The sequence below is a fragment of the Drosophila kikkawai genome, chromosome 3R (assembly GCF_030179895.1).
Source record: "Drosophila kikkawai strain 14028-0561.14 chromosome 3R, DkikHiC1v2, whole genome shotgun sequence".
In the NCBI taxonomy this organism is placed as follows: domain Eukaryota; kingdom Metazoa; phylum Arthropoda; class Insecta; order Diptera; family Drosophilidae; genus Drosophila; species Drosophila kikkawai.
Genome location: NC_091731.1, coordinates 9,222,796 through 9,245,163, shown reverse-complemented (window position 1 = coordinate 9,245,163; position 22,368 = coordinate 9,222,796). Strand labels below are relative to the sequence as shown.

The following is a 22,368-nucleotide window of genomic DNA, read 5'->3' as shown; positions in this document are numbered from 1 at the left end:
CTCCCTTTTTTGTCCAAGCTTTGGCCAAAGTAAACATAATAATAATACCAGCTGCAGCTTGAATTATCCTCATCAAGACTCTTTAACATGTCTGCATAAAACCACAAATGGAAAGTTATGAATATTGGGCAAACTATAAAATTTATAGCTATGTTTGCGATATGTTGAGAAACAAAATTCAACAGAATGGATCTTCGTTGATTACATAATTTTTATAACTTATTATTCACGAATCAAATATCCGCCACAATACTATTGTTTATATTACAATGCTTATCCGCAAACACATTACACACATTCAGTGTCATCTTTTTTAACAACAAATAATCGATTTAAACAATTGCCTTGCCACTTTCGCAGTGAAACCAAAAATCGGTGTAGCAGACCGATTTGGTTTTCCAATAGACATCCTTCACGGTTTGAGGCACGTCATCCGGCCTGCCAGTCGGCATAAAGAACCAAAACTCATAGGTGGGATTGTACGAGAGCACTTTGCGTTCCATACCTGCGGAGCTTAAATGTTTCGTAATTAATCAAGGTGGTCCTGCGTTGGATACCGTTGGCAGTTACCTTTGCTGGCTAGTCGGCAGGAGGAGGATAATTGCAATTATTATTGTAGCCGCTTTCATGTCTTGGGTGTCGAGCTGCCTGATTTCGAATGTGAGTTATTTGTGCTTCCAGCTGCTATTATTTACGAGCCACTCGAGGTCAGCACCTCGCGGGTGCGATAAGCACGCGTGAAGTGGAATGGCAGTTGCACAGCGAACAAAATAAAATCAAATAAAGAGCAGCATGCAATGCCAAGCCAAAATGGATATGGAGCCAACCAGCATGTTTTGGCCAAAACTGCTGAAGGATGCAGCAGTAAAAAAAAGGTGGGGGTCGACCCCAGTTTCACACATTTTTAGGAGTTCCTATTATATACATACATAGTGGCAGGGTATGCAGCTGTCGTGCCAGCCAACAGCACGTATGAGCAATATCTAGCGTCACCTGCCTTTTGTTTGTTTTCGTAGAAAGTTTCGACTTTGACAGCTTTTTGTCTCTCGTTCAGCACCCTTTTTTGTGTGCGAAAGAAAAGTCAAAATTTATTATACAAACACATTATGAGAGCTGGGAAAGAAGCCCTTGCTTCTTCCAGTCCGCAGTAGGATAAATAAATAAATAAGCAAAGGCACAGGCAGAGCCAGAAATGGGAGCAAGTCAAATAATGGCCAGGAAGGAAAGACAACGTCTAGGTGTATGAATGGGCAAACAATCGAGCCAAGACCAACAAGAAACCGAACAATAATAACAGCAATGCAATCGCAGATAATGGCAGGCGCATGTATTTTCAAAAAATTCCACAAGCAAATGTGTAGGAATATTTATCTGCCCAGCACTCGTAGTAGTAATAAAGTAAAGTGAGTCAATGCAGCTGGGCTTTCTCTCCGGCACACTTTTTTGTTGGGTTTACTTTAGTGTTAAAGCTACTCGGCAGGTGGCTGCCTTCTTTCTGCTCACAATGGGGAGCTGTCATTCGTCATGATTTGGTGCGGCCTTGCATGCAACGGCATAATAATCCAGGCGAACTGCCACGCCCCTTTACCCCACCACACACACAGATCCATCTCGCACGGCAGTCAACACTCATACGCCTCGTTGCACGGCCTGCTGCACGACTCGCTTCATTGTTGTGGCATATTGTTTCACATTCTGAGCGGCAACAGGCATGCACTGCGAGTAAAAATGCAATGCAAATCTAATTTAAGTATATAAACTACTCAAAATCCCTGATAACCCCCAAGAGACCGATATGATATTGTTTAGTAAGTTGCTAGAACAAATACCAAGGCTTCGATTCCATATTTCATGCTCTTCAGAGATCATTTTCCCAGTGGAGGAGAGCTAAGCGCATATCCAGCGAGTACATATATGCAAAAACGAGGAAACGTGCCCGGCATTTGGCCCCGACCGACCGTTGGCAGGACTCCGTCGAGGAGTTTTGAGATGCCGGGCTTCCAGCGATGTGGAGGTGGTATGTGTCGGGGCCGGCAACTGCCGAAAATAGTTGCATATAAAGTGCTTCGAATTTAATTAAATTATAATTGGACGCTGTGTGTGTGTGCAGCTGCTCTGATGGCCGGACAAAACGTAGTTTAGTTTTCAGTTTCAATTACAAGCAAAATCTCAATTAAGTAACATTGTGGCGTTCACTTATGATCGTTTACCAGACGGAAGCCCTTTGTTTTTGGGGTAGCACTACTCCTGTGTATGGGGTAATACGTTAAGTGCTCCGTCCGGCAGGCACCTCAACAACAACGAAAATAATAATAACAACAACAGGAAGAGAAAAACATATCCCCAAGGGGCACAAAACGCTTAGCAGATTAGCCGGGGCATTCTTCTGTTCTCTTTGATTAAAGTGCGAACGCTTAGCAGCCGAGAAGAGAACTGGCCGGGACAATGGCCAAGAGCCAAATCAAATCAGCTGCAAACACGAAACAAAACAGACCAGAAACAGGACTAAAATAAAAGCGTACAACAAACAAAAGGCAGGGACAAAAAAGTGCTGTGAGGAATGGGAGAAACGAAGAAAGAAAAAGGACAAATCCGTTGTTTTTCCGATTTTTTTGTGACATTTCAATCAGCATTTTCAAGCCACACACAAGCACATAAAAGAAAACGTTAAGGAAAATCGCATTATAGAAAAACATTTGACCATTTTTCATGTCCTGCCAAAACAAATGTCGTACGAAAATTGAATTGTGGCAAAAAGATGACAGAGCCAGAACAGGCCACGGCTGTAAACGCTCAAAGCTTAAATATCCGCATTAAATTGTATTTTTTCCACATCATGTCCGCGGCAGGCGAGCATGAAAGCTGTGCAAAAAATATGAATTAATAATATTATTAGTCAATTAAAAGGGAAAAGGCCACACAATTCGATTATAGGTTGCTGCTGCATAAATGTCAAAGCTCCGCCTGCGCGGCGGAAATTGTGTATTCCGTTCAGCTGATCCCATTTTCGGGCCAAATGAATTCATGCTCAAATGGCTTCCTTTTACTTATCCCGCTCCAATTTAATATTCAAATTCCTCTGACGGACCGCAGACAGGCCGAGCTCACCTTATCTGTCAGCCTCAGACCAGGTCTGTCTGGGTCCGGGCATTACCTATGATTTCGGGGACTTCCGCATAAAGTCCTATGTAAATCCAGACCTGGCATCATCAGCGGAAGTACATGAAAAACGACGTCCAGCGTCCGCGGAAATGCTTAGACCCCACCCGAGTTTCTGGCAAAAAATGGTGTTTCATTTAAATTTACGCCCCAACTTGAGTACAATAAAGGCAAATGTGAAACAGTTGCCTGCCCCGGCAAGTAAAATGTAAAGTCCAAAAGTCCACTTAACAAGAAAATTGTTTCCATGAGCTTTTCCTTCTCTTTTTTTCGTGCTTGCCCTATGCATTAAAACCATTTCCATGCCCTCGCTTATTATTAGCTCCGAAAGCGTGTGGGCGAAGGTAGCGCCATACGAAATACTTTGCACATTTTTATGACCGTGACAGTACGACCAAGGCGCCCAATGCTGGCAACTGCTGGGTCCGGTCCTCAGCCTCCACTTTTCCCATTTTCCCCGCCAGCCCAGCCTGCCACCGCCATTATGTCACACTCTCTTCTCACCCACACCGAGGCAGCCGAAACAATTTTCCCCCAGAGTTTATGAGCGTGAAAAAATGTTTACTGGTTAGAGCTTGAGCTCCCGCCAACATATTTTTTGTTGCCCTTCTTGCTTTTGCGGAATAAAGTTGCTATTTTATGCAGTACACAAAAAAAAGGGTAATTAAAAATGTTTTTTGTGGGCCAAGAACGAAGCATGTCTCAGCGAGATAAAGACTTTAAGTCAAAATTACTTCTAGAAGTGCATACTTCTGTGATCATTCATATTTTTTAGGTAATTTTACAGTGGAATTTATAATATATAGTTTAATCAGGTGGTGAATTCTATGATAAAAACAGAAATATATTGATTTGGCCTTTATCATTCGTTTCGAGTCATTTCAGTTCATTTACTTCCCCGCAGCCGTCACCAAAATTCTAGCCAGAGTCCAGGAACGATTAAACTTGTTTTTCAGATTCAGTTTCGGCATGGGGCTTCGGCCTTCGACTCGGTTTCGGGATCCGGCTTGGGTGGGATTTGGGTCTTTCTATTCGCATTAGGCATCATCAAGGTCCCCGCATTCGAATGCCCATTCACCGCATCCTCATCAGTTGCGCTTCATTGTGTTTTATTCGTTGCCGCTGTTATCGCATGTTAACACTTCATGGGAAGTCCTGGCCTGATGTCCTTCCTCATCATCATTGGAATGACCTTTCGTTTGTGGCAGCCCCGCACACGCTTAGTTAGTTTCTGCCACACGCTTTGCGTGCAAAATGTCAAAATACATTTTACTCGGATTTATGGTCATTGGCCGCCACCAGCTCCTCATCTCGCCACAGCCACAGCCGGAGCCAGGGCCACTCCCATTGCCCATCCTCATCATATATGCTTGTGGGATTTGTGCTTGTCTTTGGCTATTTTTGGGGATTTACACGCTTATCACACATACCCACACGGGGCCCTGGCCGAAATGAAAATATTATGCTACATTTCATTAAGGGAGCCACAGACACACATGCCCACGCGCTCAAGACACATCCCTACATCCTCGAATGCTTTACAGCCACTTAAAATAGATTAGCTTTCAACGTTTCGGGCTCTTAGGCAAAACAAAGCTGACTGAAAAAAGGCGAAACGGATGAAAGAAATAATAAATTGCACAACCATAATTCTTCCTGTGAGTTCGCCTCCGCAGAGGTAATAGAATATCCATTGAAAACACAAGCAACTGTCAATGATTTAATGCTCCCCCGAATCAGAAATAGTTATACGTGACAGGTCGCAGACGAAAAGCCCCAGACCGAATGACACTTGATAAATGAAATGACAAAATATTTGAAAGCCAACAAGCTCTCAATCACGGAGCAAGAAGCCCAGAAAATGTGGTCATGGCGATGGGAAGAGGAAAACGTCAAAAAGGTGCGGAAATTACTGTTGGCACTGCGAAATCACAGCCATCATAGGAGAGAACTTCCCTTTCTCGAAGCGAATCAATTTATTTCCCTTCTGCCAGCCAGACACATCCCAAGCCTTGGTCCTCAGTCCATAGTCCCAGCGATTATGGGCCTTGGCCGAGAGTGAGACCTACTCGAAGGGATCTGGATCCGCTCACTTGATGGCCAATTCAAACCCGTCCATATTTCATTTGCCATGGCTTCTTCAAAATTATAGCAGAACTGGGGCCCTTCGAGGACGACCCTTCGGCGCATTCCATCATCTCACATCAGCTCCGGCTGATGGCGGAAAAAGGCCAAACTAAAAATGCTCTTTCGCTCCATGTGGCCCCATCATCGCAATCTGTGTCCTGCTGTTGCCGCAGATCCTGCCGCTATTATTGTTCCTCCATCTTGCTGTTGTTGAGCGCTGGAAAAGGGGCAAAAATATTAGCTGCCTCTCTCAATCGTTCAACTAACAGGCTCGAAAAAAATGGAGGAAAAAGAGAAGGGTTCAGTTGGGGGGGGGAGGCTATACAAAAAATGTAAAATGGTTTATTTATGCAAATTGTCAACGGTTTTTGCTCTTGAAAAGATAGACGAACCGTGAGTCCCGGCCGCCTTTTAACCGAATTGCCTGCCAACGGAGTGCCGGAGCATTTGACAGTCCGTTTTTTCCGTCCCCCGAGAAGCGGATGAACCTTTAATTGAAATGTATCCAACGATTCACTCTTCCACCTTTGGCCATTGTTCGTGGGACCAATCCAAACATAGCCCTCGGCCAGCCATCGGGGAGAGCAAATGCAGAGCCCACAAAGGCAGGCCATGAAATATTTACACTGCCCGCTAATAGCGTGACTTGGCCTAAACACTTGTGTGTGAGTGTACAAACACACACACAGGTAGGGCCATTGCCTGGCGGGTTTTGGCATGCCAAAACTTCATAAATGTAATGCCCACAATTTACACAATTTTCATTGTAAATTTCACTCGCCACCGCAATTTCAGCTGCATATTTGTTTAAACGATAATCAAATGCAGAACCCAACCTACCCTCATTTATCACCTGCGCTCGGCCAGCCACTTTCGGTACACCTTTTTTTTTACCATTTCTACCATTTCCTCCTAGTTTTATCTTCCGAAAAGGAGGAGAGCGGACTAAACCCGCGGGGATTCTGGTTCCCTGTCCGAATGACAGTTTGACCGGCGCTTTGGACAGGGGTCACTCTCCCTATCTCCATCCTGGTATCCGTATGGGAATGGCCATTGTCAAAGCGGATGCTCCCAACATTTATAGCTAACCAATGACGGTCCAAACCATTAAATGCAGCGGAATGTGGCTTTCGAGTGTACTTAGCTGGCTCCGAAATAGATGCAAATAATTGCTGAATTAATGGCTAACAGCCGGCGGGATGTCTGCGCTTTTGGTTACAAAAATACCACATCAATTAATTGTACAGTGTTATTTGTATTAAATACATGGTTTTATTATGATTAAATCGTATTAACTGTTTTAATTAAAGTTGTTTATAAATATATTCAGTGAAAGGGGAAATCTCTTAAATTAAACAATTTAACATATTTTGCAGTAGAAACTTATTCGAAATTATGAATGGTCTAATAAATTACTGGAAAAAAACAATCTATTTAGTTTCTTTTTAAGCAAATTTATTATTTATATTATATTTTAACGTAACTCTGCTGTCGATATGTTTTAAGAAAATATAAAAGGCTTTGTAACTCGCTTCGCCAAGCCGTAGCTAATTGTTCCACAAACCGATTAGACTCGCTTGAAGACCCTAAATTGGACCATGCTTAGTCTCAGTTTTGTTTTGGGAAAACACGTCCAGCACCGGCACCGCACCCATTGCCCATGTTGGTTTCGCAAATACCCCTGGGTCTGCTATTCCTGCTCCTCCGGGGCTGCGTTGGTGCTCCGCTAAATGGACGTGGGTGAGCGAAAAGGAAAACAGAAGCCAGGAGCAGTTCCTAAGCAGCGTCCCCCGTTCGCTCCACAGCTTGCGGGGATCATGAGCAGCGCGCCTGCCTGCCATGCCACGAGCCCACCTGCTCCCATCCCTTCGTCAGTGAGCCGAATTGCCGCTTTTTGTACCTGTGCCACCTGGGATGCGGCTGCAGTTTCGGATTTTTGCGAGACGATGACACCAACCGCTGTGTGCCCAACCACCAATGCGACACCTCCCAGCGGCCCCTTCCGCTGCAACCGCCATTTAGGAAGTAAGATGCTTCTAGGGTGATACATTTTCCAGGAAAAGGAATGAAAATAACCAGGATAACCTCAAATTAAAGTGGATACACAATCTATCTCTTACTTTCAATGGGAGCTTGGTTAAAAATTTATAAATTGTTGTTTTATTGGATTAAAATTAATTGAAAAAGTGAGTTAAGCAAGCTGTAAAGGATGAGGCCAGGATATATGCCCCCAGCTTCCTCTGCCTTTGTCAATTTACATGCGACAAGAGTTTTACTGCCTCGTACTTTGTTGTGCTCGGTTCCTATTGCTATTTCATCCACTCGGTGGACGAGTCTCTTGCTTTTATGACAAAAGCACGAAATTGTATCTTGGGAATTCTATGTTTTTAGCAGCGAAAGTTTTATTGTTGATTTTTGCGGTGCTCGAGATTTACGACGCAGTCTGTGTGTCCTGACCCCATTTCAGAGGGAACTTTTCTCCGAATTTTTTTCCAGCTTTTCTCTCAGATTTTTATTTTCCTGAGCTGAGCTGCCGCGAGTTCATAAAGCATACAATCTTAAATCTCAGCACTCTCCTCTCCTCGCCGACGACCACATAAATATTAATTTGGCCGACATTACTTTGGGTCTTTTCGCGTGGCTTTCACTTTGGGCCCCCACTTTTGATATGCGACATTTGTTGTTTGCTTGCACTTTGGTTTATGAATGAAAATTATTGCTCTGCATTTTTATTTTTCAGCTCGTTTTTATTGCGACGAGCTCTTGTGGTGCTCATGCTGGAGTTAAATGGCTCCTTTGTTGACTTTAATGGCTATAATCTGCAGTAAAGTGATTGGCAGCCATAATAAATAGGGCAAAAGTAATGAACATTTTATTTCGACAAGCTGTTTTCACAATGGCTGTACATAAATCTGTAAATAACATATATATTTTTGATTTTATGTAAAAGAAACTGATGTATTTTAAGTTGAAGTCCTAGCCAACGAGCTTCATGAAAATTATTTATTAAATATTTTACTTTGCTATATATTATGTGGGTTGACTTTAACTCATTTGACAAGTATAGAATGCAAAAATCAGTCAATTAAGCAACCATTTTAATCCGAAAAATGTTAATCCTGCTGGAAGTGTAGATTATATATTATTTAATTAACAAAAAACTAAACATGACATGCTCTTTTCAAGAGAATGAAATCCCTGTTCAATTAGAAATTACATTACATTCACCTCCTAGAAATGCCCACCATTTTTCCTGCATATTTTATAATTGTCTAAATTTGATTCCCAAATGCAAATGGCCGAAAAGCATGCTATACATTTTTGCATTTCCGCTAAGCTGAATCAAATTTTAATACTTCCGCTGCGTGCGCCAGACTATGAGTGTGAGTGTGTGTTTATGTGCGCATAAATTTTTAACAAATTTAGCACAAAATGAGTATTATTATATTATTACACAAGACTGGACACACACACACACACATTTTCGGGAGGAGTTTTATGTGGAGGCATAAAAGCAATTAAAGCCCCGGCAAAGTGCTCAGATCCACGCTGGATGCTGCTGGCATACACAAAACTGTTATTATTTTTTTTATTGTTGTTGTTGCGGCTTCTGCCGGCCTTTTGGGCCAGAGTTTCATTTAAGTTTCGTCGTCGAAGCACCGAAAATAAAATTAAATTACCCATTAGTGGTGGATTTTCGTCTCATTTTTTCCCCCCGCCAAATTGTATTTAATGCGTATTTACGTGCTCCATATAAATTTATTATGTTTTAATTTATGGCGTGTCATTAAGCATTCCCCTCTCTCCCAATGTCATCCCTCTTGTTAGTTGAACATTTCTAATGCCCTTTACAGGCGTTGTAAATGTTTTAAAGCTCTTTTCAAGTGCTGGTAACAACTGACTTAAGCCACTAAACAACTTGACAACAATATATCAGAAACAAATAAATCGAACCAGACCCACAAAGGGGATTACGGTAAGGAGCCTCCGGACAGGACCCCGGCGATAGCCCCGGATCCGGTTGAGAGAACTAGAGGGGAACTTTTTGCCTTCGCCTGCTCCTTTGATAATCGAATCGCTGCGCTGCGGTGGCCACAATAAATTCAAAACTTTTCTCCCCCAGGGCAGAACACCTCTTTGGCTGTGCATTTTTTCCAGCTTTCCCGCTTTTCCGGCCATTTAAATGGCCAACTTTTATGGTAACAAGCTTACACGCATTCGTGCTTCGCAGTGCTGCCAAATTGTTCCCTTTCCGGGTTGATTTTGTTTTTAAAGAGGGAAACTACTTTTTTGAGTAGAAAAAGCAATCCAAGCTTTAATCATAGAACTATTCAAGAATAGTCTCACAAGATTTCAAGATTATAATTGAAATACATAAGGATCTTTAGTAAACTATAATAAAGTGAAATTATTTTGTTTAAGTGTTTCTCAATTTTTATTTGAGTCTTCTTTTGTGTTTGGTGTTTCTATAAACTATAAGAATTTTTAATTATTTGTATAGACTAATTATGATCATAAAATTAGAGATTATATACAAATCGGACTTATAAATCTAATAATAAACTGGGATATGCAGCAGCTGTACTCATCCGCAAGGATATAGAGAGCGCATAGTGCCGTATTAACCTTTTTTTCTAGTTAAACTTTTATTTTTATACCCTTGCAGGGTATTATAATTTCAGTCAGAAGTTTGCAACGCAGTGAAGGAGACGTTTCCGACCCTATAAAGTATATATATTCTTGATCAGCATCAACAGCCGAGTCGATCTAGCCATGTCCGTCTGTCCGTCTGTCTGTCTGTCCGTCTGTCCGTCTGTCCGTCTGTCTGTCTGTCTGTCTGTCTGTCTGTCTGTTTCTACGCAAACTAGTCCCTCAGTTTTAAAGCTATCTGAATGAAACTTTGCATATAGTCTTCTATATGCTCTCACTGCTATATATGTCGGAACGGGCCGGATCGGACGACTATATCCTATAGCTGCCAAACAAATGTTCGATATATTTGTAGAAAAAAAATTATAACTTTGCAGTTTTCCAACATTTTCGCACCATTTTTTAGATATGGCCATTTTATATTATTTTAGAATTTTGGAAAAAAATGTATGAAAATCGGACGACTATATGATATAGCTGCCATAGGAACGGTCGAGAAATAAATAGGAAAAAAAATTATAGTTTCGTTGTTTTTCAACGTATGTTTATCTACTCTGAGATATAACCTTTTTTTATTATTCTAGAATTATGGAATAAATTTCATAAAAATCGGACAACTATATCATATAGCTGCCATATAAACCGATCGGTAGATGTAGAGAAAATGTAAAACTGGGAATGTAAAACTGTAACTGTCAAACTGTAAACATAATAAGTATAGGTAACATGTAATGAAACTCTGTTTTGTGAGTGTTTTCAGCATTTAAATCTACACAGAAAAAATGGTAGAACGAAAAAATCAAGAATATTTTTCTTGATTTTTTCGATGTGGTGGATTAAAATTTTTAAGTACGATTCGGGGTTAGACAGTCGAGTTAATCCCGTTTCGGGATTAAATGACAAATTAAGCCTAAAAATTCTTGAATCAATCCCGTTTCGGGATTAAATGGCAAATTAAGCCTAAAAATTCTTGAATCAATCCCGTTTCGGGATTAAAATTACCAATTAAGCCTAAAAATTCTTGAATCAATCGCGTTTCGGGATTAAAATGACAAAATGAGCGTAAGAATTCTTGAATTAATCTCATTTTGGGATTATAGAGGCATAATAAGCCCAAACATTCTTGAATTAAGCCTAAATATTCTTAAAAATTTGGTGAGAGCAGCAAATCTATTTTTAGCTCAGAGAGAGAGATAACATTTTTGCTCTTTCCTTGAAACTGTATGTATTCGGGTTCCCGACATTAGCTTTTGATTTGACTCAGTGGCCCAGTTGGTAAGCGGACGGTCTGTGATTTCTGAGACATGGGTTCGAATCCCGACCGGGAACTAGGAAAAGTAAGTTTAAGTGGCTTTTAATAAGATTTATACATTAATATAATTAATTTAATAACCATTTGTAGCTTTATAATTACAGATTTAAATAAAAACTTCTCTTTCACTTCTCACTAAGAACTTTAGAGGGATTAAATCAAGGGTTTTTGGGATTAAAATAATTAAGAATTTCGGGGACTAAATCGAGAAAAAAAATTTTTTTTTTTTTTAATTAAATTTAAATTTAAATTTTTAAATTAAAATTTAAGAATGTTTGAGATTAAATTAAGAAAAATTGGGATTGAAATTTTTAAGGTTAGCGGGATTGAATCAAGAATTTTCGAGATTGAAAAAATTAAGTATGTTCGTTCTTATATTAAGAAAATCCGACCTTAGCTCGAAATCATGCCCACTTGGGATTGATTTTGGCGACTTTATCCCGGATTTTTTTTTCTGTGTATAATATAAACCTCAAAACCAATCTGCAAGGGTATACAAACTTCGGCGTGCCGAAGTTAGCTTCCTTTCTTGTTTAACTTTCCTTTTTTTATCGTATTGACAGCACTGATGCTCCCACACACTCATTGCTACAGAAAGGACTCGATGATAGGAAAGGAAAAACCTCTGTGGAGGTGCAGGACCATGGCAACCCATGGAGGTTGCTTAATTCCTTATGGCCAACAACGATTCCGCCCGCCTGCCAATTGTTTAATGAGCTGAGTTCTCCTCGGTTTCGGTCCGCTCTGTTCAGCTCCTCGTTGTTTTCCCCCATTTTCTTGTTGCGTGTTTTGCTCATTTCGGTCCTGCTAAGCAGCGGAAATTGTCAGATAAGAGAATTTCACAAAAGTTGCTCATTTTAATCGACAAACTTTTGTCTAGTTTGATTGCTCAGAACTATGTATGTATCCATGCCTATCTGGTTTTGTGTATAGTTTGTCTGTGTCCCGACTCGTGGACAGCTGAGGTCTTGTTTTATCTTTCATCGACGTTCGCTCGGCTGTCGAGAAAATTTGCAAATAATGATGGCAACAACTGGAAACTGCTGGGGCAAAACTTATTCTAATTAGAAAGTTTTGAGATGAAAATATGTGGCATTCTTAGATTGTATTTGAATATTCCTACGGGGACAACATCTTAGGATATCTTTTATGAAAGTGGACAGAACTAGGAAATTAAATATTATGTTATTATTATATGTGTAACCATTATTTACAAAAAAATTAGCAATTAACCTTAAACAACGCCAGGCTAGTCGATTTAGTCATACCTTACTGTATATCCGTTTGTAGCAAAAGATCTCTTAGACTGTAAGAGCTAGAGTTACTTTCTTCTGCACGCAAGCTAAGTTTGCTTAAAAATTAGAAATTAACACTACTAATAAATACACATATTATACAGTCTTGAATTTTGTAAAAAGTATTATGATATTAAAAAAACTTTGAAATAATTTTTATTTATTTTCACCAGGCTGCGTTATTACGTTAACAGGGCGTCGTGATATTCGAGGAATTCGTATATTACTAATGATATTTATAGCCCCACAATAAATGAGTAAATCGATCGACATTCAAGTTATTACAACGAGCCGCTTCTTGCTCACTTTAACTGGATAAGTCGGCGATAAGATCGAGAGTCCGTCCACAAAAAGACTCATTATTGTTAAAAGAAGTTAATTACTTTTATTTGCTTTTGTTTTCCAATGCTATGTTGTTTACTCCTGTCAGTACCACAAATGCTTGATTCCATTTACATATGCTGGTCGAATCACTCTTAATGATTTTAATGATTTTAGTACCAGGTATCTTACAGTGGGACACACAGACAGTAACTGCTTGTAAAATTACCCCTAGATGTTTCAAATTGGAACACCAATACTAATTAGAATCAAATAATGCTATCCAATAGGACGTATCTTTTTCTAAACCAAGAAACTCAACCGTTGGCTAATTAGATAACCCAACAAAGCCCTTTCTGCAGCCCGAAACTATGCCATATACATTTAATACTCACATCAATTCAGCAAACAAACCCTTTCCCAGTGTGCAGCCATTAATATTATGGCAAGCAAACATAAAATTCGCTCAGACCGCTCATGTACGCCACTTAATTGGTGTGAGTGCAATGAAAAGGGGATAAACCCTTGTTCGATATTAATAAGCCTTGAGTACGTGCCATAAATAAAAGTGCACATTCCGGCGCCCAGCAAATAAAGTGCAAACCGACAAGGAATAAAAAAGGAAAAGCGCCCAGTTGAGTGGGAAAATTTCACTTGCCTTTCCGCGACGGCGGTCGGCGGTAAATGAAGTTGCGCGTGGTTGGAGGGCCCACCTGTGTCGAACCAGAAATATGCATTTAATCCCGATGTGCATTTAATTAATGCTGAAAACAAACACTCCAGCGCATACAGCTCCCGCTTTTTACATTTTTTCAGCCAATAAATTTAATTTAAGGCCCTTGGCGACAGCGAAACTGTAAAATGAAATAATGGCCTTAAACAGGAGCCCAACTCAGCTCAGTTTATGATTGTAGAGAAGGGTTTTAAATTTAAGAGTACATCCGATTCGATCCTGTCAATATAACACCGCCCTCTCTCCGCTTTAACCACAGGTATGCGCCCTATCCAAACGCGCCGTGCTGCTGCAGTCCTCGGATATACTCGCCTATAATGAGCTCCCACTCCATCAGGCCAACAGCATTAATGGCAACGCCAACGGCATCACGGCCATGGCATCGAAGGCATCCTCATCTGCATCCGCCTCTGCCCCCCAGAACATCATCGCCAACGCCGGGCTGAGCTACGAGGATGTGCTGAACGATGATTTTCAGTTCGACATGGATGGCCATGACGTTATGGTCTTCCTGCACATCCAGAAAACGGGCGGCACCTCGTTCGGCCGCCATCTGGTCAGGGATCTGGACCTCAAGGTAGGATTTCATTTAAACCCCTTAATTTTTCGACTAAATAAATTATAAAAATGAAATCCCCAGCGTCCCTGCGAGTGCCAGCGGCAAAGGAAGCGCTGCTACTGCTTCCGGCCGCATCGCAACGAGAACTGGCTCTTCTCCCGCTACTCGACGGGTTGGAAGTGCGGCCTGCACGCCGACTGGACAGAGCTGACCAGCTGCGTGGACGTGGAGCTGGACAAGAACGAGGGCGAGACGGCCAAGCGGCGATACTTTTACATCTCGCTGCTGCGCGAGCCGATCGCCCGCTACATGTCCGAGTACCGGCACGTACGGCGGGGCGCCACCTGGAAGGGATCGCGCCACTGGTGCCTGGGCCGTCAGGCCTCCGCCGCGGAGCTGCCCGCCTGCTACAAGGGCAAGGACTGGCTGGACGTGGACCTGGACCAGTTCGCCGGCTGTGAGTCGAACCTGGCGGCCAACCGGCAGACTCGTATGCTGGCCGACTTGGCCCTGGTCGGCTGCTACAACAAGTCCTCGATGCCCGCCCACGAGCGGGACCGCGTGATGCTAGCCAGCGCCAAGCGCAACCTGGCCGCCATGGCCTACTTCGGCTTGACTGAATATCAAAAGGTGAGCTGAGAGCCTCGATTTCAAAAATATTTACTATAGATTGCACTTCCCCTTGCCAGATGTCCCAATACATATTTGAGGAGACTTTCAACCTGCGCTTTGCCATTCCCTTCGAGCAGCACAACACCACGATCTCGGCGGCTGCCGTCCTGAATCTGCGCCAGGATCAGCGGCGTCGCATCGAGAAGCTCAATGGCCTGGACATTGAGCTGTATGCCTTCGCCAAGACGTTGCTGTTTCAGCGGTGAGTACCGGGGAGAGATACTCTTCTGCCATATGTATTTTGATATTTATAACACCCGACTTAATTGGCTACTGCCTCAGCAAGTTTGTCTGCTCGGTAAACCTGATCATGACTCCGGTTCCTTTAATCCTTCTTTCTCGGCCAGCACCCCCGGGACGGACCGATTTGGTCGGAGGTCGATGACTCAGGTCCAGGTCCTTTGTAGCGCTTTGTATCCCACGAGGGTGCGTAAACCCTTTGATCGCCAAGGGGCCATGCCAGTCGCTGAGTCCTTTGTCTCCGTCACTGTTCCGTCTGTTGTGTTGACATTGGCCCCGGCACAAGGGTATTGTTTGGAGGGAAATAAGGAGAATGGAGGCCATGGTGCCATCATTAGATCGCGTTACTTTTTAGCGCTTTCAATGATCGTTACGTTATGCATGAGCAGGCATGGGAAAATTGTGTCGAAGGGTTGTCCTAGCGCTGGGAAATTGTTAATTACATCGTGAAAACCTTGGAAAGTGCCTGTGCTCAGGCATAAAAATGTGTTGTTAGTGATTTTAAATTGTTATGGTTTTGTTTATTATAAAGAGATTTTTATCCACTTAAAATCTTTTAAATGTAATAAAAATATTTATATTTTATATTAAATGTGTACACAAATTAAAGGAATAGTTAGGCAAACTAATTTTCAACAGAAGGAATTGTCAACCATAAACTTGGTCGCTTAAAATTGCTTGTTAAAAAGTGCAGCTAAGGCTTTGAGGTATCTTTATATAACTCCATAGAACAATCAGCATAGAATACGAAACCTTCAGATACATAAGAAAATAAATCTTTATGTCTCAGCGGCACAGCTGTATGTGTGGCAGACCCACCCAGAATTTCATGCCTGCCTGATTTAACCTAGAATTATCACCTTCCGTTTGCTGGAATATTCTCCGGCCATTGTTTGCCTTTTCAAAAGGAGCAACCAGCTGAGCAGCAGTTGGCAGTTGTGACATTATCGCCAAAGGAAGGAGAGAGGAACCCGGGCAGTTGTTACCGCAGTATCAGCAGGATGGCATAGGGATCTCCCCCTTCCGATTGCCCAACACGCCCCACACCCTCGCGTGATCAGGGGAAATCAATTTGCACCCGACGCTTTTCCATTTTCCATGCAATTCAATGGGATTTAATTCCATTCAACTCACCGCGCAGGCGCGACTCTCTCGCATTTTCGTCCTAATTATGCGGGCATCGGATTTCGTATCGAATTAACAACTTATGCTGGTGCCAGCTGGGTTGGAGCTAACGGATAAATCAGCCCCTTTAGCTATCCAGTCCTATCCTTGTACTCGCACTCGTCCTCGTCCTCGTAGTTGCAATGCTCGGGAGGGGCAGGAAAGCAGACAGATGCGCGAGCGTCTTTGCCACGGCACATTTCCCATATCGGAGCGAGGGAATGCGGAACCCCGTTGTCGTCCCATCTCACCCCGAAAGGAAACCCTCCTCGTGCTATCTTCAACTAACATACAATTGCGACATTTGCGCGCGCTAAAATGAAAACATTTCCTAACATATAAGTAGTTCTCTCCGCATACACACGACGACCAATGTCTTGACTAATGCTCAGATAAGACGAAGAAGGGACGAGGATCTGCGGCACGAACCACCACCAAAACAAACCGACAAAGGAGGTACAGGGGATTTTAGGGGTGATATTCGAATGTGGAATACCCTTAAATTGTTTCAGAAGAACTCTTAAGAACTCTTTTTTATGATTTTCTGCAATTTAGATTTTATTTTCTTAAACTATTTAAAATGATTTTAGTTCAGGCACCTTATATTTATTAAATTATCTATAAAATAAGAAGGATTATTTACCAATCGTTTCAATGGCAACTGTATGATATTCTAGCGGCCCGTCTCTGCATTTAGATTTGAAAGACGATCTGAATGTGAAGAAGATGATAATACAAAAACTAATCTCGCTTGGACGTAATTTTTGGAGTGTTTTGACTTTTTATTAGGTTGTTTTTGAACTTTTGATAAATACTTATGGCATATTGGACCAAGGTTTTAAAGTTTTAACAAGGATCCCTACTTTTTTGTCCAGCAATAAATATACCCAATAACACTCATGTTGAACGTAGCTTCAAATGGTGAAATAATATTTGAAAACGGCTCAGTAGTATTGAGATTAGTCAATAACATGCATACACACAAAAATACAAATATATTATTTTTATAATATTGGTATAATGAAGATTCAGATTTCTGAAATATTAAATCTCAAGAAAAAAAAATCTATTCGTCAAACTAGATGAAAATTTGTTGAAGAATGGCGAAGTTATTAATTTGTTTCTATAAATTTCCCGATCTTTGATATGGTAGCTTTATGATATAGTCTCTATTCGATCTAGACCGTTCCGAATCATATAATTAATTGTGGGAATTGAAAGAAGACTATTTGCTAAGTTTTATTCGGAAAGCTCCAAAACCGAAGGACTTTTGCATAGAAACGTAAAGACTTATATTTTCGGATGTCGATTCTGATCAAGAATATATATTTTTTATAAGGTAAGCAATGACTCATTAACAGCGTGGCAAACATCTGACTAGAATTATAATACCCAGCAAGGGTAATAAATATTTTATGTAACATATTTTTAATTCCTTCAATTCTTTTATTATATTTTCATTTTAAACTAGTGCTTTCGTCCTATTTGTTATACATACAGTATACTCTATCGCAATAACTTCGCTCCGTAAAGATTTCTCACCCTTCCAAAGATCTCGCCATACCCAACCTGACAGAGGGTATTGCCCATGCGAACAGAGAGCGATCATTGTTGGAACGACCCTTAATCGAGGGTTGTTTTCCCTGTTCTCCCTCTCATTGTGCCTCTATCTCTGTTCCCCTAACTCTCCCTAGGCCTTCGCCAGCTGAAGGGAATGCCTGCCTCGGGGATCTCCGAGAAAGTTGAATTCAGTTAGGTTTTGACATCGCAACGCGTAGGTACAGTGCAACGGGTAGCAACGGGAAAGCGGGTTTATTGCAGGATAGAACGGACCGAGAAGTACAGAAAAAAATTATATAAAACGAACTAGCAGACGATTTTTTACAAAATTCACCCGACCAAGAAACCAAAAACAAAAGAAATTTAAAAAAGGAAAACCAAACCAAAAAAGTTAACATTGTGTTTATGTTTGAGTTATTGTTATTGCCAAAAAGTTAAAGCGAACGTTGTTTATGAGTCACTAAGACCGATCCCAAAGAAATCGTTACATTTTCGATCGAAGATCCCCGAAAGAGTCACAAAAGTTCACACGAGAATGTCGTTCTCCAAGGCCAAGTTAAAGCGTTTCAATGATGTGGACGTGGCCATCTGCGGCTCGCCGGCTGCCTCCAACAGCTCGGCGGGATCGGCGGGCAGTGCCACGCCCACAGCAGCTGCAGCAGCGGCTGCGCCCACCGTCCAGCCTGAGCGCAAGGAGCAGATCGAGAAGTTCTTCAAGGACGCCGTGCGCTTTGCGTCCAGCTCAAAGGAGGCCAAGGAGTTTGCCATTCCCAAGGACGAGAAGAAGTCCAAGGGCCTCCGCCTCTTCCGCACGCCCTCACTGCCGCAGCGCCTGCGCTTCCGTCCGACGCCCAGCCACACGGATACGGGGACCAGTGGCAGTGCCAGTGGGGCCTCCACGGCCGCATCCACGCCTCTGCACTCGGCGGCCACCACGCCTGTAAAGGAGGCCAAGTCCGCCAGCCGGCTAAAGGGCAAAGAGGCGCTGCAGCACGAGATTAGGCACAAGAACGAGCTGATCGAGAGCCAGCTGAGCCAACTGGATGTGCTTAGGCGTCACGTGGAGCAGCTCAAGGAGGCCGAGGCCAAGCTGCGCGAGGAGCACGAGCTGGCCACTGCCAAGACAGAGCAGCTGATCGGGGCCCTTACCGAAGAGAACCTTTCGCACAAGGCCCACAACGAGCAGCTCAGCCAGGAGCACTCGCATCTCCTGGAGCAGTTTGCCGCCTTGGAGCAGCAGTTGCAGCAGCAGCGCGAGGAGCACGAGCGCCAGGTGGACACGCTGATCGCCGAGAGCGAGGCCCTGCGCCTGGCCAACGAACAGCTGGTGGCGGCCAGCGAGGAGCGCCAGGCGGTGGAGCAGCAGCTCCAGGAGCAACTCTCTGCCCTCCAGGCGGACGTTGCCCAGGCCCGCGAGCACTGCAGCCAGGAGCAGGCCAAGACGGCCGAGAACATTGAGCTGGTCGAGAGCCTGCAGCGGAGCAACGCCACCCTGCTGGCCGACGTTGGCCAACTGAAGCAGCAGATCGAACAGGACGCCCTGGCCTACGGACTGGAGGCCAAGAGCAGCCAGGCGGAGCTGGAGTGCCTCAAGGTGGAGCGCAACACGCTGAAGAACGACCTGGCCAACAAGTGCACCCTCATCCGGTCGCTGCAGGACGAGCTGCTGGACAAGAACTGTGAGATTGACGCTCACTGCGACACCATCCGGCAGCTGTGCCGGGAGCAGGCTCGCCACGCCGAGCAGCAGCAGGCGGTGGCCAAGGTGCAGCAGCAGGTGGAGAGCGATCTCGAGGGCGCCGTGGAGCGCGAGAAGAGCTACTGGCGCGCCGAGCTGGACAAGCGCCAGAAGCTGGCCGAGAACGAGCTGATCAAGATCGAGCTGGAGAAGCAGGACGTGATGGTGCTGCTGGAGACCACCAACGACATGCTGCGCCAGCGCGACGAGAAGCTGCAGAAGTGCGAGGAGCAGCTGCGCAACGGCATCGACTACTACATCCAGCTGAGCGACGCCCTGCAACAACAGCTGGTGCAGCTCAAGCAGGACATGGCCAAGACGATCACTGAGAAGTACAACTACCAGCTAACGCTTACCAACACCCGGGCCACCGTTAACATCCTGATGGAGCGGCTGAAGAAATCGGACGCGGACGTCGAGCAGTTCCGCGCCGAGCTGGAGTCGGTTCAACTGGCCAAGGGAGCGCTGGAGCAGAGCTACCTGGGCCTGCAGGCGGACGCCGAGCAGCTGCGCCAGCAACTGGCCGAGAGCCAGGAGGCGCTCTCCTCGCTGCGCTCCTCCTCACAGACGCTGCAGGGCGAGGTATCGTTGAAGGAGTCCATGCTCCACGAGCTGCTTGCCGGCGAGGCTGAGACGTTGGCCAAATTCAATCAGATTGCAAACTCGTTCCAGGAGCGAATCGACGGCGACGCCCAGCTGGCCCACTACCATGAGCTGCGCCGCAAGGACGAGACCCGCGAGGCCTACATGGCGGACATGAAGCGGGCGCTCGACGAGTTCGCCACCGTGCTGCAGTTCGCCCAGCTGGAGCTGGATAACAAGGAGCAGATGCTGGTGAAGGTTCGCGAGGAGTGCGAGCAGCTCAAGCTGGAGAACATCGCCCTCAAGTCCAAGCAGCCGGCCTCGGCGGCAGTTCTGCTGGGAACGCCCGGCAAGGCCAACCGCTCGAACACCACCGACTTGGAGAAGATCGAGGACCTGCTGACCGACACCGAGCTGCGCTCCGAGTGCGACAAGATCACCTCTTGGCTTCTAAACTCCTCGGAGAAGTGCGTGCGCCAGGACAGTAGCAGCGAGATCAGCGAGCTCCTCGCCTGCAAGTCTTCGCCCCGCCCCGCTCCGCGCACACCCAAGGCGGCGCCCCAGACCCCGCACACTCCGCGCAGCCCGCGCACGCCACGCACACCGCGCACTCCCAAGTCCGCCGCAGGAAGCACGCCCAAGAAGACGGTCCTGTTCGCCGGCAAGGAGAACGTGCCCAGTCCGCCCCAGAAGCAGGTGCTTAAGGCGCGCAACGTCTAGGCCCATTCTAAATATCCGTACCATCTACCACATATTGTTCTATTTATAAATTATATAAATTATACCTTAGCTAAGATCTGATCAGAAATATATTCCATGCGACAAGAACGTGGCACACAATTCAGCTCAAGTTGTTTTTGGAAATGTCCTTTAGACTTTGCTTGACTGACACTTAAGTTTCTTATAAATAGAGGTATAAATCCTCTAAAGAATTTCTTAGCCTAGTTGTAAATTGCCGAATTTTTGACCCTTTGACTTACATTTTAAATATTGAATCAGTTATACTTTTAAAAAGGAAATTTATCTGCTTAAAGAGGCATCTCTCCTTAATTGACATCTATTATTCCTACGGAAAATGTATGACGTTTTATTATTATCTTTAAGTTCTAGAAAATTTATAGTTTCGCCCTCCCCTTAACCGGAAAATAAATGTATAATCAACGAAAACCTATATTTTTGTTAGAAGCTGTACTTGAACCAGTTAGGGCTTTCTTGACTCACAACCCCTTAAAAACGAGTTCTTGATTTTGATTTCGCTCCTTTCGAATGTGACGGAATTTTCTCAGGCTGAACCTCCCTTTCAAAGGCAGCCATGCAAGCCGATGGATGGATTCTTGCGACGCTGATTACGCACACGTGGGCCTCGGGCTCTTCTCCTCCCCGTAAGGCACCCGATGGAACGGTTTCTTGGTTCCTCGGTTCCTCAAGCGAAACGGAACAGCTGCGCCTGCGCCTGCGCTTCCTCCTCAAGGGTGGTTTAGCCTCGACCGTCTTGCATTAAATACCCATACTCCTAGGAAACGCAGGAAAATACCCATGCACCGCCGCCACCACCGTTGTTTGGAAGTGAAAACAAAAACAACCTCTGGTGGCTGCAAGCTCGCTTCATTAATTGTGACTTAAGCCTGTTGACGGGGTTTTCCCTTCGCCTTCACCTTCCTCCCTTTCCGCTCCTTTTGCTTCCCTCGAAATCTCTGAAGGCTGCAGGCCTGCCTTATCCTTTGTCTTGGGCCGCACAATGGCCGCTTATGACCTTTGACATTTTCTGCAGTGCTCACAATGTGCCCCGGGCAAGGTAAGTGAGTCTTGCCCGGCCCAAGACTAGGATTTATGCACACAGTACACACAGCCTACAGCTGTACTCGCCCAGACCCGGGCAGCTGCATCAACAATTGAGGGTTCTTTTTATGGCGGGTGCACATAACACACACATAAGACGCCGTTTTATTGCGCAGAAGTAAATTGAGCAGCTTTTGTCGGAAGAGCGACAATACCGAGGGTTTTGGGTTCTCGGGTGGAAGGAGGAGGTCGGAACAAGAAACGGAAAAACGGGAAGGAAATGCAAACACAAGTTGTCCTGTAAATCCCAGAAGAAAGTCGATTACCCGCTAGTGATTTACATGTTCGTCTACCTGGGGAGAATACTTGGAAGCAAGAAACAATTACTACCTATAAAAAAAAGGTAGATTGTAAAGGACTTAGATTTCGTCAAGTTATTATTAGAGATATGAGAGAAAAGAGGTTACATTAATTATA

At 44.1% G+C, this 22,368-nt stretch overlaps 4 protein-coding genes and 1 long non-coding RNA gene across 8 annotated transcripts in view; 4 read left to right on the top strand and 1 right to left on the bottom strand.

Moving 5' to 3' along the window:
• Positions 1-22,368, top strand: part of Hs6st (heparan sulfate 6-O-sulfotransferase) — a 92,533-nt gene that overhangs the window by 68,653 nt on the left and 1,512 nt on the right. Inside the window, exons 3-6 of one of the 2 annotated variants that reach the window (XM_070286974.1) lie at positions 13,857-14,174; positions 14,238-14,786; positions 14,846-15,030; positions 15,176-15,533. In XM_070286974.1, the coding sequence (XP_070143075.1) occupies positions 13,857-14,174; positions 14,238-14,786; positions 14,846-15,030; positions 15,176-15,518 (1,395 nt within the window). In that variant the 3' untranslated portion in view covers positions 15,519-15,533. Of the gene's footprint in view, positions 1-13,856; positions 14,175-14,237; positions 14,787-14,845; positions 15,031-15,175; positions 15,534-22,368 lie in introns of those variants that run through there. The other variant, XM_041774417.2, reaches the window with a different exon arrangement.
• Positions 194-726, bottom strand: LOC108076401 (uncharacterized). Its single transcript, XM_017169281.2, has 2 exons — positions 571-726; positions 194-513 (listed from the first exon to the last, which is right to left on the bottom strand). Exons 1-2 carry the CDS (start codon positions 627-629, stop codon positions 333-335), a joined length of 240 nt encoding a protein of 79 aa, XP_017024770.1. The 5' UTR covers positions 630-726; the 3' UTR covers positions 194-332.
• Positions 4,917-5,641, top strand: LOC138928827 (uncharacterized). Its single transcript, XR_011445231.1, has 2 exons — positions 4,917-5,059; positions 5,154-5,641. It is a non-coding gene; the product is annotated as an uncharacterized lncRNA (long non-coding RNA).
• LOC121501891 (uncharacterized) lies at positions 6,883-7,398 on the top strand. 2 transcript variants are annotated; one of them, XM_070286746.1, is made up of 2 exons: positions 6,883-7,022; positions 7,092-7,398. In XM_070286746.1, the coding sequence occupies exons 1-2, from the start codon at positions 6,947-6,949 to the stop codon at positions 7,313-7,315; spliced, it is 300 nt and encodes a 99-aa protein (XP_070142847.1). In that variant the 5' UTR covers positions 6,883-6,946; the 3' UTR covers positions 7,316-7,398. The 2 variants fall into 2 exon arrangements, with proteins under 2 accessions (XP_070142847.1, XP_041630353.1); XM_041774419.2 differs by having other exon boundaries at positions 6,905-7,026.
• mira (miranda) lies at positions 17,979-21,074 on the top strand. Of its 2 annotated transcripts, XM_017171395.2 has the most exons (2): positions 17,979-20,112; positions 20,203-21,074. In XM_017171395.2, the coding sequence occupies exons 1-2, from the start codon at positions 18,328-18,330 to the stop codon at positions 20,830-20,832; spliced, it is 2,415 nt and encodes an 804-aa protein (XP_017026884.1). In that variant the 5' UTR covers positions 17,979-18,327; the 3' UTR covers positions 20,833-21,074. The 2 variants fall into 2 exon arrangements, with proteins under 2 accessions (XP_017026884.1, XP_017026718.1); XM_017171229.2 differs by having other exon boundaries at positions 17,979-21,074.